We start from the raw sequence: 17,336 nt of genomic DNA, 5'->3' as shown, positions 1-17,336 counted from the left end.
AAATTTGAAATGCTTCGTTTGTACTTAATTCTATGACTCAGTGCTACAGTGGTTATCGTGTATCAGACAGTATATGGTTGGTTCAGGAAGAATTGATGTTTTGCACTTTTTATTTTATTGTAGATTTGATTTTGAATGAATCTAATTGCCATTCACAGAGCTCGTTGTAAAGTAAAAGATGAGTCTTACTAAGTCGCATCTAAATCACTTGCCATCTCAACCATCACATGTATTCTGTGACATGGCAGCATTTTAGGGCACAAGTTGGCATTGTATTGATGTGCATTTTTGGTCATGGTATTTTTGTGAAGGGGTACTGTTTGATTATTTGTCTTTTACATGCCTTTCTACAAGCCCAAATATTCAAATAATCCAAACACTGAATTTGTGCAAACCACCTCAGCATTTTTTACTCATTTTTACATTTGTTATTATGGTGTTATCCTGGTAATTTCTTTGTGTGCTGTTTTTCTTCCATTTTTGGACCGTAGTCTTTATTCTCTATGATTCCTTCTTCCTAACATATTACTTACAACATATTTCTTCATGCCTTGATAAACTTCTTTCAGTCTAAATAGGGAAACAACTCTGGATTTATGTGAAAAAGTGGTGCACATTAGCTGGTCAAGCAATCTGGCAAAGTTAAAACAGATATGCCTAAAAAAGGTCTAAAAGCAGTGCAGTGCAGCTTGTTTGTGCATATTTGGGCAGTGCAAACTTTTGTACTGCTGTTATTTTAAGTTTATTACTGTTGATTTTCTGAGCTTTCAAGTGGCACAGCATTTAATCATGCTAGTCCACTACTGCAGAGATCTAGGGTTCAAATCTCTGTGGTGCTATCAGCCAGTCGGGTGTCTACACAGACATGATTGTCTGAAACGGGTGAAATGGTTGGACAGCTTAGCCATTTTGAGGTGCTCTTGTTTAGTGGGAGGATGACCAAAGCCCTGTAGTGGATAGGCACGATGTTTAGGGTATTCCTTCCTAACACCTAGTGTTTCCTGGTAAAGCTGGACCTGCCATGACTTTGACCAGGATAAAGCTGTTGATGGACAGTGAAATATTGTTTAATATTTAAATCTTTAACACAAGCAGGTTAGAAAGTTAACAGACTGTTCCTATTTAGGTAAAGAGCCTAAAAGAGCAGCTTGAACAGAAGAAAAAGGGGCCTGGGAGAGAGGACAGCTCCAGCCCAAAGGGAGACATAATACAGAATGGCACTGACGCAGAGGTCATGGACATGCAAAGTATGCCATGCACAAACACACACACACACACGCTTTTTAATACACCGGCATGTTAACTGTGTACTGCTCTGAGGTGCAGCAGTGTTGGTATTTGTAAGACTGGGAGTACTGTGCTAATCTGCTGGAAGTTCAACAGAATGAACAAATCGCAGATTTTTTACTACACTTTGAAAACGTACCAACTTTTCTAGAAACAGGTTTGTGTTAGATAATGGGTGTACAGCAGTGGAGAAATGAAGATTTTATCTTTTTTTTAATATATAAATTATGTAACCTACTGGCTTCTTTTGAAAAAAAATAACTTTTTCTTGTATAGGAGATGCAAACAGGCAAATCACTGACCTCAAATTCAAGCTGGTTAAATCGGAGCAGGAGGTCACAGCTTTGGAACAGAATGTAAGTGCTCTGTTATCATGTTTTTCTTCCCTTAGCCTGTAGTTATACGAACATTCTGTAATAACCTTTTTTAAATACATACGATAACAGGTCACCAGATTAGAGGGACAGGTGACTCGGTACAAATCCGCCGCAGAAAATGCAGAAAAAGTGGAGGATGAACTTAAAGTGGAAAAACGCAAGCTACAAAGAGAGGTATACGTTTCTTTTCCTTTTCTGTTATAAGCAGCCGAAAGTAAATATCCCAAGCTCAGTTATGTGTAAAATAATGCTTTACAGTAACATCTGCATTGCTGTGTTTCTTTCTGCAGCTCCGTTCTACCCTGGACAAAATTGAGGAGTTGGAGGCAAGTAATAGTCACCTTACCAAACGGTTGGATAAGTCGAAGACGTATCGGGGCACATCAGCGTCTCCCTAATAGCTTCTAATTACACCCGGTCATAACTACACTATAGCAACCTACACAATATGTCCATGTTGCTGCTTCTACACACAACTTTGTTGCCCAGGATGAAAAACTGATGTGCACAGAACTACAGTCGGTTTTTTCTTTGGTTGAGTTTTAATGGAGTTCTATCAGCTCTTGTAAAAACCCAACAGGATTATGAAAGAATGTGAAGGCCTCTCATTACCTTCAAGGAAACACATATCATAGCTTTGTGCACATTTCTGGCATGATCAGAGACTGTTTAATAAAGAAAAAATATATGGTGCAGCAGTTTTCTTTGGGTATTTGTCTAAAAAAGTGTTTTTTTTACATGATAGAGCATTTTATTTCTGGAAGGTTGGCACATATGAACATACTGTATTTCTGTCAAAACATAAGCCTCTTTTTAAATGCATTTATATTTGAAGTATGCAGAACACCAAGGGGTTTCACTGTTACTGTTCTGCAGTGTCCAAAGACCCTCCTTTTGGTCTTGAGCTACCAATCAGGCTGGCAGTTTTTAATGGTTCTTACCTGCATTTAAAAGCCAAAGCAATTGTGACATACCTACAAAAGTCCAGTAATATTAAGGGAGTGATCATCTGGAGATTATCTTTGCTTTGGCCTTTGTAATACTATAGTATGGTTATAAACTGGGCACTCATATTTTACCAACTGTTTCACCTTTTATCAGTTACATTTGGGCATTTCTGTTTATTCAAACTTGAGTCAAAGTACACATATGTGTATTATAGTGCAGGTAAACATTAAAAAAAAATTTCTCCCATCATAGTTGTTTCCAATTACAGAATGTAATTCCTGCTTGCACTACCTCTGTTTTGGCCGAAGAGCACTGTAGACAGTCAAGCCCAGTCACCATCCGCTTTTTTATCGCCTGGCTGTTAGGTCGTATGGCATATGGAGAGCCACTCTAAGCTACATGTGCCACATGGCATACAGAGAGCCATGCTAAGCCTCTGAACATTAGTGTGACTGTGTTATATATGCCCAGACTTAAAGCCAATCGAACATCTGTGGAGAGACCTGCGATGTAATCTGACTGGGCCTGTTAATCCTATTCTACAAGTCAGATCCTCTCAAGATTAATCATGCCAATCATAATGATGGCGCCATTAAGTTCGTATCATGGATGGCTTCAGGTGTAAACATTTTTGCAATGGTCTTCACTTGTATTGTAAGTGTAGTGTTGTAGCCTTGTCAGTAGTGGTGATAATAAATTCACTGTATATGTTATAAATAATTTAAATAATAAATAATAGTAATAATTAAATTATCTCGTTTTCATTGTATGTTGCCTCAACTCTCACACACTCTCCAGTCAGTCAAATTATGACATGTCACGTAATTAGGACTTTTCAAACATAAAAATAAACTTCAACTTTTAACATTGTTCTATGGTTACAGAGCCTCAGCTGATGTTTATGATAGGAAACCAAAGTAAAAGCAACATTTATTCAATAAAACTTTATTACCCCATAGACACCAGTTAAACTTTGATCCCGAATCAGCATTGCAATGGGTGAAGAAGACGCTGTCACACTGTCTCTAAAGACAAATAATAACAACAATAATTCATTTATTGTCTGTTTTACCAGAGCTTTACAATGGGTCCAATTCGCTAGCCGAAAGGTAGGAAACACCCTGGACAGGTCACCAGTCCATCACAGGGCACACATACTTAATACTAAGGCAATTTTGTATCTCCAATTAACTTGACTGCATGTCTTTGGACTGTGGGAGGAAACCGGAGCTCCCCAAGGAAACCTACGCAGACTCCACACAGTAATGACCCAGACCTCTCCATCTGGGAATTGAACCCAGGACCTTTGTGCTCTGAGGCAACCATGGAGGCTGGCCACCATGCCTCCCTAATAATACTTATAAATGTAACTATTGACACTGCAAAAACACAATGTAAGCTATATGAATAAAAACAAGAAATTAATGGATTTAGTAATATTGTAGTAATATCAGGCTCCTGAGCTGAATTAAAGTTCTACAATTTAATTAGCGCCTTAACGGAGCGGGGCGGAACTAGAGTTGGAGTTTTGCAATTTGATTGGCTCCTGTGCAGAGCGGGGCGGAACTACAGGGGAGGATCGTAACGGGGCACGCAGAAGTCACGCGACTTTAGTCATGTGACATTTTGTTGTTGGTCATATGACAGGCAGAGGTACACACTACACAAGCTAATCATTTTTGCCCGCAAAGTGCCTGAACTTTATGCGCACAATGCGTCTCTTCATTTGCACTGTTTTTGTGCCTTTAATCTTTGCTGTGGAGTCTCAGGTGAAATCTGCAGTATTTGATGAGCAGACTGGAAAACTGATTGTAAAGGAGGGATTTCAGAACGACTATGTCGCAGTGGCAAACTTTACAGATGACATCAGTAAAACGGGGTAGGAAAAATGACCGCAATGATTCTTACACTTAATTCTATTAAAATAGTGTAATGCAGTGATCATGGCAGTCATGTAAAAGTGTCAAATAAACACAATGATCAGGACATCGAGAACAGTTCACTTCAACAGGAAATGTGACACAGAAAGATAATGCATTCTGTTGTTTATTTATTAATTAATAGCGTAGAGTACTCTTTATAAAGGGTAAATGTTAATATTATGTTTACATTTACATTTTTGGCATTTAGCAGACGCTTTTATCCAAAGCGACTTACAGTACTGTAATAGTATACTGTCTAAGCAATTGAGGGTTAAGGGCCTTGCTCAAGGGCAGTGAAAGTCTGGCAGTAGTGGGGCTTGAACAAGCGACCTTTTGATTACTAGTCCAGCACCTTAACTTCTGTACTACAGCAGTTAAGATTGATTTTAAGTGTTAGATTTTATGAAATTGCAATCAGGCAATTTTTATGATTGTATCCCAGTATACCAGTATTCACTGTGACTTGCCATCTACTGTTTTTTTCTGTCTTTCTAGCTGGTCATATCTAGAGGTTATTACTAATGGCAGGTACAATGACACACTGCAAGCTTATGGTGCTGGAGTTGTGGAGGCTGCGGTCACTTCTCAGGTACCCTGAACTTTTACACAAATTGCAATGTGCAAGACTATCATTTATCAGTACTAAAATTAGATTTATTAGCTAATGTTTACGCTGCATGTTTATTACGACTGTGTCTGATGACAAGTAGGGTCATGTTTAACTTTCTACCTTTTCATCTAATTGTAGCTCATCTACAAGCATTGGATGAACACACTGATGGGGTACTGTGGACCGTTTAAGTATGATGCAGGCTTCTGTCAGCGTCTGAAAGAATACATTACCACCAACCTACAGTGGGTGTCAGAGCAAATAGAGAAAGCAGCAGAGTCACCATATTGGCATCAGGTACCATTTTACTGTTTGTTTGTTTTTTTGTTTCCAATTTCAGCATTATTTATGCGTTAAGATACAATATCGTATAGAATGTGTTTTTGTATTGATCCTACATACACTACTTATTTACTTTTCCAGACAAGTCATATTGATCAGGTTATTAGTCTGAATAACTTTGTATTGATTGATACCGTTCTGTATACCATTTTGTAATCCATCTGGGGAAAAATCTCAAGCACATCTGAGATTTCAAAAAAATCATGGTGCACTATAGGTCATTAACTCTAGACTTATAGTTGAAAATGGCATTATATCATATTATTCTAAATCCACACAATAAACTGTGCCAAATGTCAAGAGATCTGAATACCTTCTATTCTTTAATTTACTGTATATCTGTATACTAATTATTAACTTAATGTGTTAACAGCCACACAGTAAGCATGGTGTTTATTTATATATACTGCTAAGATTTCTGTTCTCTTTTAGGTCCACTTGTCTCTTCTGCAGCTGAAAGGTTTGGAGGATGGTTATAATGGCCACCCGACCTTCCCGAAAAGAGGACTCTCCTTCGACCCCTTAGGTTTTCTGTAAGTGACTACAATTTATATTGGCAAATTGGTAAAAACTATGTCAAAATGTGCATAGAGCAGAATATTTGACACATACCCTGTCTATAATATCATTTATTGTATTTGCTACCTGCAGCAGACTTATCACAACAAACATTGTCAGATGGGGCTAGTGGTGATTCAGCTCTCCCTGATCAGACTGGGGGTCATGCAGGAATTTTTTCTAGCATCACTAATGCTAAGCTTAATGATAAGCAGTTGGTTAGTTTTTACAGGATATCCAGTTAAATCTCTGGAAGCTTTCACAGGCTTGCAGCTGTGGTAGTGTAGCTGGACTACGGCCTAAATGAGAAAGCATTAATAAAGCGAGATGTTTGAAAGTTTTTTGGACCACACCTAGAATTTAATTAATAAGAAATATGGTTCAGATTATTTCAGATGGGTGGAGATTTGGAGGATTTGGAGGCTGCTTTAAACAAATCTAGCCAGTCACGTACAGTCGGCTCTGGATCCTGCTCTGCACTAATCAAACTCCTGCCAGGAAACAAGGAGCTGTTTGTTTCTCATGATACATGGAACAACTACCAGTCCATGTTAAGAATCATGAAGAAGTACAATTTTTCCTTCCGGGTATCCCCAAAAGGTAAAGCAACAAAGTTTGTTTTTAGTTTTACATCTTTGGAGTGGTTACTTTTAAAAACTATTGTTTACTCCTTGTGCAGATCAGGCATTGATTCCCGGAAGCACTCAGACATTCTCTTCTTACCCTGGCTCCATCTTTTCAGGAGATGACTTCTATATTCTAAGCAGTGGCATGGTAAGATGATACAATTTTATTTGCACAGAAAAAGTACAATTTGCTTATCTGAGGAAGGCAAATTCTTTTGACTGTTGTACTTTTTCTTGAATTTACCAATATACCTGTCTTTGCAGGTTACTATGGAAACCACGATTGGTAACAGTAACCCTGATTTGTGGAAGTTTGTGAATCCTGTCAGTACTGTCATGGAGTGGCTAAGAAACATTGTAGCCAACAGGCTTGCTCGAACTGGCAAAGAATGGGCTGATATTTTTAGCCAGTTCAACAGTGGAACGTAAGATGATCAGCATTCTCAAATTAGTTAAACATTCTTCATTGTATAACCTATCCTGATTAAATGCCTCAAATATGAAAAGGAAAGACAATTACTACACTCCAAGATAATAAAATAAATCCTCTCACAAGAAAAAACAGAGACAATCCTCAAGTTTCTCACAAACATGAAATTGAAAACGTGTATATGAGACTAACACCAGAACACTGAACTAAAACACCTATACTGCCATGAATATCACAAATATGTGCAAAAGGCATTAAAACCCGAACAAACTTACATTTGAGTTAAAGAAAGATTACCAGACATGTTATACAGAGGCTCTATACTTGACCATAGGTTCTTCACCAACACACGGTTTATCTGAATGACTCTTTTCTTTCTATTTTTTCTTCTTGTTCATTATAATGATTCTTTGGTGGCTTTGTTTAATTTCTGACTGTTTTTATCTGTTTAATCATTTTTCTTTCCCAAATTAGAGCATAAAGAATAGAATATGTGCATGATTGGAAATAAAATGGCAGTGATAATGTATTAATATGTGCTGTAGAAAAACACTTTTGTAAAAGTAATGCTATTCTGAGAATTCGGGGCACTTTAAAGACGAGCTTTCTGCAGTTTTATATATTATTATTTATATATTTTTCCAAATACATCAAGTGGCGTATTTATGCGATGTCTAATGAGTATATGTGGCCTTCTTTATTTGTTTTTCTTGGTGTCTGCTGAGTTGGTTGTGGTGGAAAACATACAGGTAGTCTGTTAGTTGCTAACTTTAGTCCATAGACAACATTAGCAAATAATAAAGGTTTAATTATTTAGAATAAATCAGACGTCACTTTTTAAACCATTTTAGTTGTAACCAGTGATTTAAATACAGTAAAAAATAAAAGCTGCACTTGACATAATTAACAAAGATCCTCTATATTCTGAAAGTAAAACGCAATGGAAATAATTTCATCCATTTGTGAAACTTAATTTGACTGATGGTCCAAGTTCCTTTTAATTTGTATCATGAAATTGTTGTTTTTATATTAAAATGATTTAAAGTTAAATTTTTGTTTGTTTTGCATTGTTGTTATAAAGTGTTGATGATGTTTCTTGTCTTTTGTTGTAGGTACAATAACCAGTGGATGATAGTTGACTATAAGAATTTTATTCCAGGCAAACCCGTTCAGAATCAGGGGCTGTTTACAGTGCTGGAGCAAATACCGTAAGTATAGCACCACTCATAATTCAAACTTTTGTACTTTTGTTCACCAGCAATACCTAACAGTAAATGTCACCTGACATGACATGACTCATCTATCCTAGTCGACTGTGTGTGCGGTGGATGTTTTTTTAACATCTCCACTGAACGCATACTTGGCTTTTTAAAATTTTAATTTTTGCTGAGCTTAAGTTACTGTTGGGCTTCCGCACCTACATTTGACAGTTTTAATTCTATGTAGCATAGTTAATATCAACCTACAGTGCCTGTAAAAAATTATATCCTGTCATAATTTCCCTCCCTACCTTTCTAATAACACATTAAAGTGAAACTTAAACATTAAAATTTTTTTTATTTATTTTTTATTTCATTATTACCATTTAGTAGTAAAAGTAGTGAAACTTGAAGTGACCATTCTAAACTTGATCAGGTACAACCAATTACTTTCTAGATCACAAAAAGTCACTTTTTTAAGGGTGTGATTTTATACATTGTATATGCTGTTGGTTACTGATTTAAAGCTTTGTTTAAATTATATTTATAAGAATGAGGTTGTTGTAACACTTACAATAAAAAATAAAATAAAAATAAGCTTATATATTCAGGCAGAATCATAAATTTATATTTTGATAAATGTATACTTCTTTTTTCAGAGGAATGATCGAAATTGCAGATAAAACTGAAGAACTATACAAGACCAGCTACTGGGCCAGCTACAATATCCCGTAAGCAGTAATGCTTAGTATGTTTAGATTTATAAAATGTTTAGAATGATAAAAGCTGGAAGCAGCAAAAGTTGGTAAAGAAGAATGCTCTTAAATTACTTGAGGGATAGAATAGAGTTATTTTATGTATTCTTATACATATTTGTCATTGGCCAGGTTCAAGAGAAAAACCAGCTGAAAGTGGTCATATTATGTTAATTTCAAGAAGCCAGTAAATGAATATGGACACTCCTTTCTTTGAGAAAAGCTGGAATTCATATTGTAATAAAATCCCTGAATGGTTTAAATTGGAATATTTGACTGTTTATGTAGAGAAAATTTTTTTTATGTATGGTGAAGGTTGAGATTTGTTCTGCAGGCTACATTCCAAAACTTTCCATAAAATGTAAATTCTGTTCAAATTTGGGGATTGGAGAGGCTGTTATCAAACCACTTTTAAATTATTTTAGCAGTGTGCAGCAGTTGGGAATGTTTGCACCATGGGGTTCATCTGGACCTGCAAAATTGCCTGATTTGTTGACTCTTGTAGATCCATGCAAAGCTGAACCTAATGATGTCCACGAGGTGGCTGCCCTAGTTATGAATTGCTTGCTTTACTTGCTTTCTTGCTTATATTGTAAGTCTTTATAGTATTGTTCCATTATTTTTGGTAGGTATTTTGAGCAGGTGTTCAATGCAAGTGGAGGTCCAGACCTGGTGAAGAAGTATGGCTCTTGGTTTTCCTTTAGCGACAATCCAAGAGCTCAGATATTCCGCCGCAACCATTCCCTCGTAACTGACCTGGAGTCAATGGTGCGATTGATGAGGTACAACCATGATACTTGATTAAAATCCTTAACTGCTGTTCTCCTGTTTTGTGCTAGATTCATTCTTTAAACTAACACTTTTTCTGTCCTGCCTATTGCTACAGGTATAACAACTTTAAAAATGATCCCTTGTCAAAGTGTGATGGCTGCAGTCCTCCCTATAATGGTGAGAACTCCATTTCTGCACGGTCAGATCTGAACCCTGCTAACGGCACCTACCCGTTTGGAGCGCTGACGCAGAGGCCTCATGGTGGAACAGACATGAAGGCAAGTACTGTTTAAAAGCACTAGAGAATGAGAATTTAAAAAAAGGACAAAGTGAGACTGATTTGAGTAGTTGTTTCATTTCTGTGGTTACATTAGATCTACCATCCCATCTAAACACGAATCTTAGTGGAGTGGGTCAGTGTAAAATACTGCTGTGCCCTGTTTCCTATCCTTTTTCTGAAAATCTTTTCCCCTTCCTTTTTGGCTTCTAATCTTTATTTACTCTGTTTTTTCCTTTTTGCAGCTGACATCCTATGGTCTCTTTAAGCAGTACGAGCTGTTAGCTGTCAGCGGGCCAACGTGGGACCAGGTGCCTGCGTTTGAATGGAGCACTTCTCCTTACAGTAGTTTATTACGCATAGGCCACCCAGATCGCTGGGAATTCCCAACGGTGCATGTCAGATGGTCTGAATAAAAATCTTCAAATAGTGTCATGCATCAAAACATGAGCCATGCTGGAACTAGAACAATACTACAAATACTACAGGTTCTCTACTTTCTGTTTTTTATTTTTTCTTGATTGCTTTTTAAATGAACTTGTATTGTATAAATTGTATTTGACGGGTGTTTACAAAGAGCAAGGATGAACAAGTATTTTTTTTTTTTTTTTAAAGTTTGATACTTGACTTGTATTCATACTTGTACTTGGAATTCAGAAAAACTATGTTTGAAGAGCAGGAGCAGATAGTACAAGTTTGATGTGAAATTCAACTCCAATAGTTTGATTTTGTGTTGATTGATCATAAATATAATTGTATGTTTTTATAGGATTTTTTTAATTAATAAAAATTTTACTTAAGTCTGCATTTGTTTTTCTTTCCCCCATTTACATCAGCCGCTTTATCCTGGTCAGGGTTGCGATGGGTCCGTATTTTTACACGGGCACAATCCATCACAAAGCTTTGGCCATCACCCCCTCCCAAATTTAGGCAATCATGTGGGCTTGTTACACACCCAAGCACTTTTTTTTGTTTGTTTTAACAAAGTTAATAAAGTTTCTTACAGTTGTTGTTTTATTTCCTTTTCATCAACCGCTTTTTTTGGGTTGGGGTCAGGATGGGTCCTGTTCCATCCAGACTCTGTGGGCACAAGGCATGTACATGGGCACCAATCCATTGCAGTACTTCGGCCACCCCCACCCCCCCTCCTAGACATAGCTAGACATTTTTTTTACATTTATCTTTCAGAATACACTTGTAATGTAATATCGCTGTTTTTGAATCACCAGACTTAATAACACATCTACTGATGATTAATGAACCAACAAGGGAGCAGATATCTTAAATGATAAACAAATAACTTTAATTAAAAAAGAGAAAAAATAGCAATGGTTTGTGTAAATACTGAGTCTGTATTCAATTACACTGTAAGAAATGTTGCATTTTTAAAGTAAAAAAAAAAAACCTTCACAGTCAATGTTCTCAAAAATATTAATGCTCAGTCACAGAACATGTTAGACATGAACAAGAACACACACACACACAGATTTGGCACAATGTGATGAGATACGACCTATTTTTGCTTGCAAACACAGCCTTTGGTAGATCCTCCTTTTACACTATCTTGAATTTCCTCACCTGTTACCAATTGACCGGCTTATTGTGAAATCTTTCACAATGGTGTAACTTGAATATTCTTTAAACTTTCCACTCTTATTTTGCGTCTGTCTCAGCCAGTGCATTAAAATTCACTTGTCCTTTAGTCAGTTAATGTTCAACAAAATTAACAAGTCACAGATTCATGTTTTTATTGAATTTAACAAAATGTACCAACTGTTCTGTCGATGTGGATTGTATAAAAAATTGAGTATTCCAGTTCAAGTAGAAATAAATAGAAAAAATAATACATACAGTGTATCACAAAAGTGAGTACACCCCTCACATTTCTGAAGATATTTAAGTATATCTTTTCATGGGACAACACTGACAAAATGACACTTTCACACAATGAAAAGTAGTCTGTGTGCAGCTTATATAACAGTGTAAATTTATTCTTCCCTCAAAATAACTCAATATACAGCCATTAATGTCTAAACCACCGGCAACAAAAGTGAGTACACCCCTAAGAGACTACACCCCTAAATGTCCAAATTGAGCACTGCTTGTCATTTTCCCTACAAAATGTCATGTGATTTGTTAGTGTTACTAGGTCTCAGGTGTGCATAGGGAGCAGGTGTGTTCAATTTAGTAGTACAGCTCTCACACTCTCTCATACTGGTCACTGAAAGTTCCAACATGGCACCTCATGGCAAAGAACTCTCTGAGGATCTTAAAAGTCGAATTGTTGTGCTACATGAAGATGGCCAAGGCTACAAGAAGATTGCCAACACCCTGAAACTGAGCTGCAGCACAGTGGCCAAGATCATCCAGCATTTTAAAAGAGCAGGGTCCACTCAGAACAGACCTCGCGTTGGTCGTCCAAAGAAGCTGAGTGCACGTGCTCAGCGTCACATCCAACTGCTGTTTTTGAAAGATAGGCGCAGGAGTGCTGTCAGCATTGCTGCAGAGATTGAAAAGGTGGGGGGTCAGCCTGTCAGTGCTCAGACCATACGCCGCACACTACATCAAATTGGTCTGCATGGCTGTCACCCCAGAAGGAAGCCTCTTCTGAAGTCTCTACACAAGAAAGCCCGCAAACAGTTTGCTGAAGACATGTCAACAAAGGACATGGATAACTGGAACCATGTCCTATGGTCTGATGAGACCAAGATTAATTTGTTTGGTTCAGATGGTCTCAAGCATGTGTGGCGGCAATCAGGTGAGGAGTACAAAGATAAGTGTGTCATGCCTACAGTCAAGCATGGTGGTGGGAATGCCATGGTCTGGGGCTGCATGAGTGCAGCAGGTGTTGGGGAGTTGAGGGACACATGAACTCCAATATGTACTGTGAAATACTGAGCAGAGCATGATCCCCTCCCTCCGGAAACTGGGTCGCAGGGCAGTGTTCCAGCATGATAATGACCCCAAACACACCTCTAAGACGACCACTGCTTTATTGAAGAGGCTGAGGGTAAAGGTGATGGACTGGCCAAGCATGTCTCCAGACCTAAACCCAATAGAACATCTTTGGGGCATCCTCAAGCGGAAGGTGCAGGAGCGCAAAGTCTCGAATATCCGCCAGCTCCGTGATGTCATCATGGAGGAGTGGAAAAGCATTCCAGTGGCAACCTGTGAAGCTCTGGTAAACTCCATGCCAAGGAGAGTTAAGGCAGTTCTGGGAAATAATGGTGGCCACACAAAATATTGACACTTCAGGAACTTTCACTAAGGGGTGTACTCACTTTTGTTGCCAGTGGTTTAGACATTAATGGCTGTATATTGAGTTATTTTGAGGGAAGAATAAATTTACACTGTTATATAAGCTGCACACAGACTACTTTTCATTGTGTCAAAGTGTCATTTTGTCAGTGTTGTCCCATGAAAAGATATACTTAAATATCTTCAGAAATGTAAGGGGTGTACTCACTTTTGTGATACACTGTACATAAATCTGGAATTAGCTATACATATTCGTCCTTGACATATGCTTTATTGTAGGGTTTAGTAGAGCGTTCAGACTTCCTGATTTTCTCCTGAGGGAGAGGAGCTTGTGCTTGTTTTGCTGCTGCTCTACCTTCAGTAGAGGGGGCTTCATAAACAGTGAATTTTGATCTTTCTTTTTTGGTGGAACTACAAAAAAAATGGCAAGAACAGGTGTTTTGAACAGATTGTTACAAACTTATTGTATATACAAATACTGAGATGCAGTCTACCTGTTTCTATACATATGTGTGTCTATTAGAACACCATTGAACGTCTATGCAGAAATTATTTTAATGTTAACACAGCAGTAACAGACATAAGAATGTCAGTGTGTGTTATGTTGGTACAAATGTATAATTTTCTGACCAAGAGAAAATTGCAATTTCCATTCAGTAAAGTAATCAACCAATCAATCAATGAGAAATATTATATAGCTATTTTCAAAGCAGTACACAAATTGATTTATTAATTAATGTATTCATTTTCCACCTGTAGATTTATCTAGTAACTACTTTAAGTCACCAGCCCCCTACATCATGTTTTCTGGTAGTATGAATTAAATAAAGTACCTTAAGTAAACTAAAGTGGATACAGAAAAAACACAACAAACCATACAAAGACAGTACCTGAAAGCAAGAATTAAACTATTTCTTTAAACCCGGATATGTGGTATCTGCTCTTATTTTCCGGAGGTCCACAAAAATGTCATTTAAATGATGTAAAAATTGACTGGAGTTATACCTTGAGTGGCAGCCCTCATTTCCTCCCAAGATGCTCATGATGAGCCCCCCTATTATGAGAAAAGTGGAGCCACCCCAGCCAATATAGAGCGCTGATCCAAGCTCAAACCTAAACAGATAGTAAATCAGTTACATTTGATAGGATCATATGTAAAGAGAAGTATGTAAGGAGCAAGTTCAAAGTTAATATTGTAAGTAAAACAACATTTATATCATGGCAGTCTTAAGATTTCATTTATTTTTGCAACTGTTTCAGAACCTTTATAAAGGGTTTTGATTTTCTATTCGACCTGGCAAGAGTCTGTGGTAATTGTTGTCTGATTGTTTACTTCATTATGCACAATATATTTTCAAGAGGAGACAGATCTGGGCTGCAAGCAGGCAGGTCAAGCACACGCACTCTGTGTCTTTAGATCCGTACTGTTATAGCTAGTGCAGAACAAGATCTGGGATTGTCTTGCTGAAATAACCATGGACTTCACAAGGAAATACTTTGCAGTGATGCCTCATATGTCACTCAGAAATCCCAATACAACAATACCTTCATCTGGCCACTGTTGAAATTCCAATCAGTGACCTTTTGCTAATAAGAGTCTGGATCTGTGATCAACTACAGATCAGGCTGATTAAAGATAAAAAATAACTAAAGAAACATTTAAACTATAACGAACTTGTACTAACACAAAGAAAACCTATTACATGGTAGGATCTGCTTACTTTTGTGTCCTATAGTTGGGGTCCATGAACTCTGTAACTATCTTATTTCCATAGCAGCTGTAAGCAAATATAGCACAAAGACCTGGAAGGGATAGAAAAAAAATCCAGATTTTAATTCTGCAACAAGTGCATTGCTTCCAGTAAAGACTTCTACTAAAGCTAAAGCAAAAAAAATACCTGATACGAGGTAATTCATCCCTGCAGCAAAAGTAACTCTCGCATTTGCGATCTCAGATCCACCAAGTTTGGTACACTTCATCCCCACTAGGGCCAGAATAGCTCCAAATAGTCCCAGAAGTATAGAGGTGATGATAAGTGCCCGACACAAATGGATGTATGCTGCTCAGAGAAGAGTAGAAGTACATACAGTGTCTTTATAATCCAACACTTGTACCAGCAAGTTTAGTGTATATAATCACATAACATTTTGTGTTTGCTCTAGACTTTTTGTAACTGGCCCACATGCCATACAGCTTGGCAGGGGGGCAGGGACTACGGTCTCATGCCCACCTGCCATGCCACTAATGCTTGGTAGGGGGCATGGAGGCGCAGATGACTGACAGTGCCAGTTTCTTTAACCAGCTGTCTCTGCGCCTCATCCAGCATTATTTCGCTACTGGTGGAGAATGTCTATTTAATTACAGCTTTTTTGCTAGAGAGTCGTTCTCTGTTTTATCTATTTTCCAGGAAACTAAGCCAATGTAGCAAGTGCGTTGTCGCTACCCCACAGATGGACCCCACAGATGGATTCACACTGGACGTAGGTTGGTGGAGTGGCTGTTCCTGACCTCTTACAACCGTTGACGATTTCTACTGAGTTCCCTCATTTTATTCTTTTTCTGAGAACTTGTGTTGTCACACACTGGTGGACTGAGTAGTTGGCACATTTGTGGCATCAGTTTTTCATTCTGTTTTTCCCTTTCCCTTTTGTTTTTTGTTTCCTCATATTTTGGCCACCTGTTTCTTTAGTGTCCCGTGTGCTGTTTGGGGAGGTGTGGTGACAGTGTAGATAGTGTCAGCGCCACACATATCCAAATTCCTATGGAACTTGGGTCAATTTTCACCTCTAGTCACCATATGTGAGGAAATAGCCCACCATGTCTACCTGGGTGTTCTTCAGGTGACCTCTTGAAAAAAGGTAAACTGACTAATCCAAATTGGCTATAGGTGTCAGTAGATAAATTGGTGTGAAAGTAATAAATTGTCTGCAGTCTTGAGATAAATTGATGCCCTCTGCATGTTGTGCCCAGTCTTTCCAGTGTCACACACTATGGATAAAGCAGTTAATCATGATAAATACATTTCTAACTTCAGTTAGAAGAAAATTAATGATCATAATCATGTTTGTTCTTGAAAACAATTCTCTACAACTCCAGAGGTAAAATAAATAAAAATAACTAAAGGAATACACCATCCATCATTATGCAGTTCTAAAACATATTGGGTTGGATGTTGCTTTAAACATGAAAACAGAACGAAACACTACAGCAAATCATTAATGTACATTATTTCCCTCAAATATGTATTTGATATGTTACCACATGACTTTTTTAAATAACAGCTGAATGACCAATCTTACTTTGCAAAGCAAGTAATGTTGGAAACTCCTTGCAGTCAACCATTCCAGTAGAATCAGAGGTACAATCCTTCCACAGGTTGGAATGGAAGCGATTGTTAGTGAGTACTGTAGAAGCAACCTCAGAGAATGTCCAGTATTCCATTGGCATGGTGACACAAACCAACATCCATCCGCATACACAACTCACAAAGCAACCTATTTCTACGTACATGACAAGTGTTTTGTTATTCATGGTTTTAAACAGCCTAATACAGAAAACTATGATTGATACAGTTATTTTCAGGTTTCAGGTTTTGTCTCTCGGCAGAAGATAGTCTGATGTTCTCCCTACTTGTGTGTTGACATGTGACAAGCCTAGTCTTTAAGTAAAGAAGGAGGTGTTATGATGTTCTATTGCCTTTGGTTTCAAGGACAGCATGACAACACAGTGTGTTTATAATAAACATATTTGTCATAATCTACCTGCATGGTTTGAGTTGTGCCAGCTTTGTTCCCTTTGGAACTTTGTCAGGGTGAAGAAATACAAATAGAAGGTTTGATTGGTTTGGGTACAAATTTGAAGATATTCACTGACTAAAAATAACAGTAACATCTATCAAATCCTCAAAACCAAAAAGTGTGTAAAAGGTTTATAGGTCTGAATATTTAGAGAATTTGTGGACATTTAACAACCAGC

The 17,336-nt window shown here is 37.7% G+C and overlaps 3 protein-coding genes across 3 annotated transcripts in view; 2 read left to right on the top strand and 1 right to left on the bottom strand.

Moving 5' to 3' along the window:
- lrrfip1a (leucine rich repeat (in FLII) interacting protein 1a) overlaps positions 1-2,362 on the top strand; it is a 29,390-nt gene extending 27,028 nt beyond the window's left edge. Inside the window, exons 20-23 of the mRNA XM_063005788.1 lie at positions 1,127-1,247; positions 1,564-1,643; positions 1,734-1,838; positions 1,955-2,362. Coding sequence (XP_062861858.1) covers positions 1,127-1,247; positions 1,564-1,643; positions 1,734-1,838; positions 1,955-2,062 — 414 coding nt within the window. The 3' untranslated portion in view covers positions 2,063-2,362. The remainder of the gene's footprint in view (positions 1-1,126; positions 1,248-1,563; positions 1,644-1,733; positions 1,839-1,954) is intronic.
- Positions 2,363-4,292: 1,930 nt separating this feature from the next.
- plbd2 (phospholipase B domain containing 2) lies at positions 4,293-10,902 on the top strand. Its single transcript, XM_063005827.1, has 12 exons — positions 4,293-4,491; positions 5,030-5,123; positions 5,283-5,441; positions 5,919-6,019; positions 6,430-6,644; positions 6,724-6,818; positions 6,935-7,095; positions 8,213-8,308; positions 8,959-9,030; positions 9,684-9,836; positions 9,941-10,103; positions 10,348-10,902. Exons 1-12 carry the CDS (start codon positions 4,316-4,318, stop codon positions 10,516-10,518), a joined length of 1,656 nt encoding a protein of 551 aa, XP_062861897.1. The 5' UTR covers positions 4,293-4,315; the 3' UTR covers positions 10,519-10,902.
- A 2,700-nt stretch (positions 10,903-13,602) lies between these two features.
- On the bottom strand, positions 13,603-16,892 carry cldn10c (claudin 10c). Its single transcript, XM_063005686.1, has 5 exons — positions 16,661-16,892; positions 15,259-15,420; positions 15,082-15,163; positions 14,366-14,473; positions 13,603-13,771 (listed from the first exon to the last, which is right to left on the bottom strand). Exons 1-5 carry the CDS (start codon positions 16,890-16,892, stop codon positions 13,603-13,605), a joined length of 753 nt encoding a protein of 250 aa, XP_062861756.1.
- Positions 16,893-17,336: the final 444 nt, after the last annotated feature.

The sequence above is a fragment of the Trichomycterus rosablanca genome, chromosome 12 (genome assembly GCF_030014385.1).
Source record: "Trichomycterus rosablanca isolate fTriRos1 chromosome 12, fTriRos1.hap1, whole genome shotgun sequence".
In the NCBI taxonomy this organism is placed as follows: domain Eukaryota; kingdom Metazoa; phylum Chordata; class Actinopteri; order Siluriformes; family Trichomycteridae; genus Trichomycterus; species Trichomycterus rosablanca.
The sequence above is the reverse complement of the archived record's forward strand: the minus strand, read 5'-3'. Positions and strand labels throughout refer to the sequence as shown.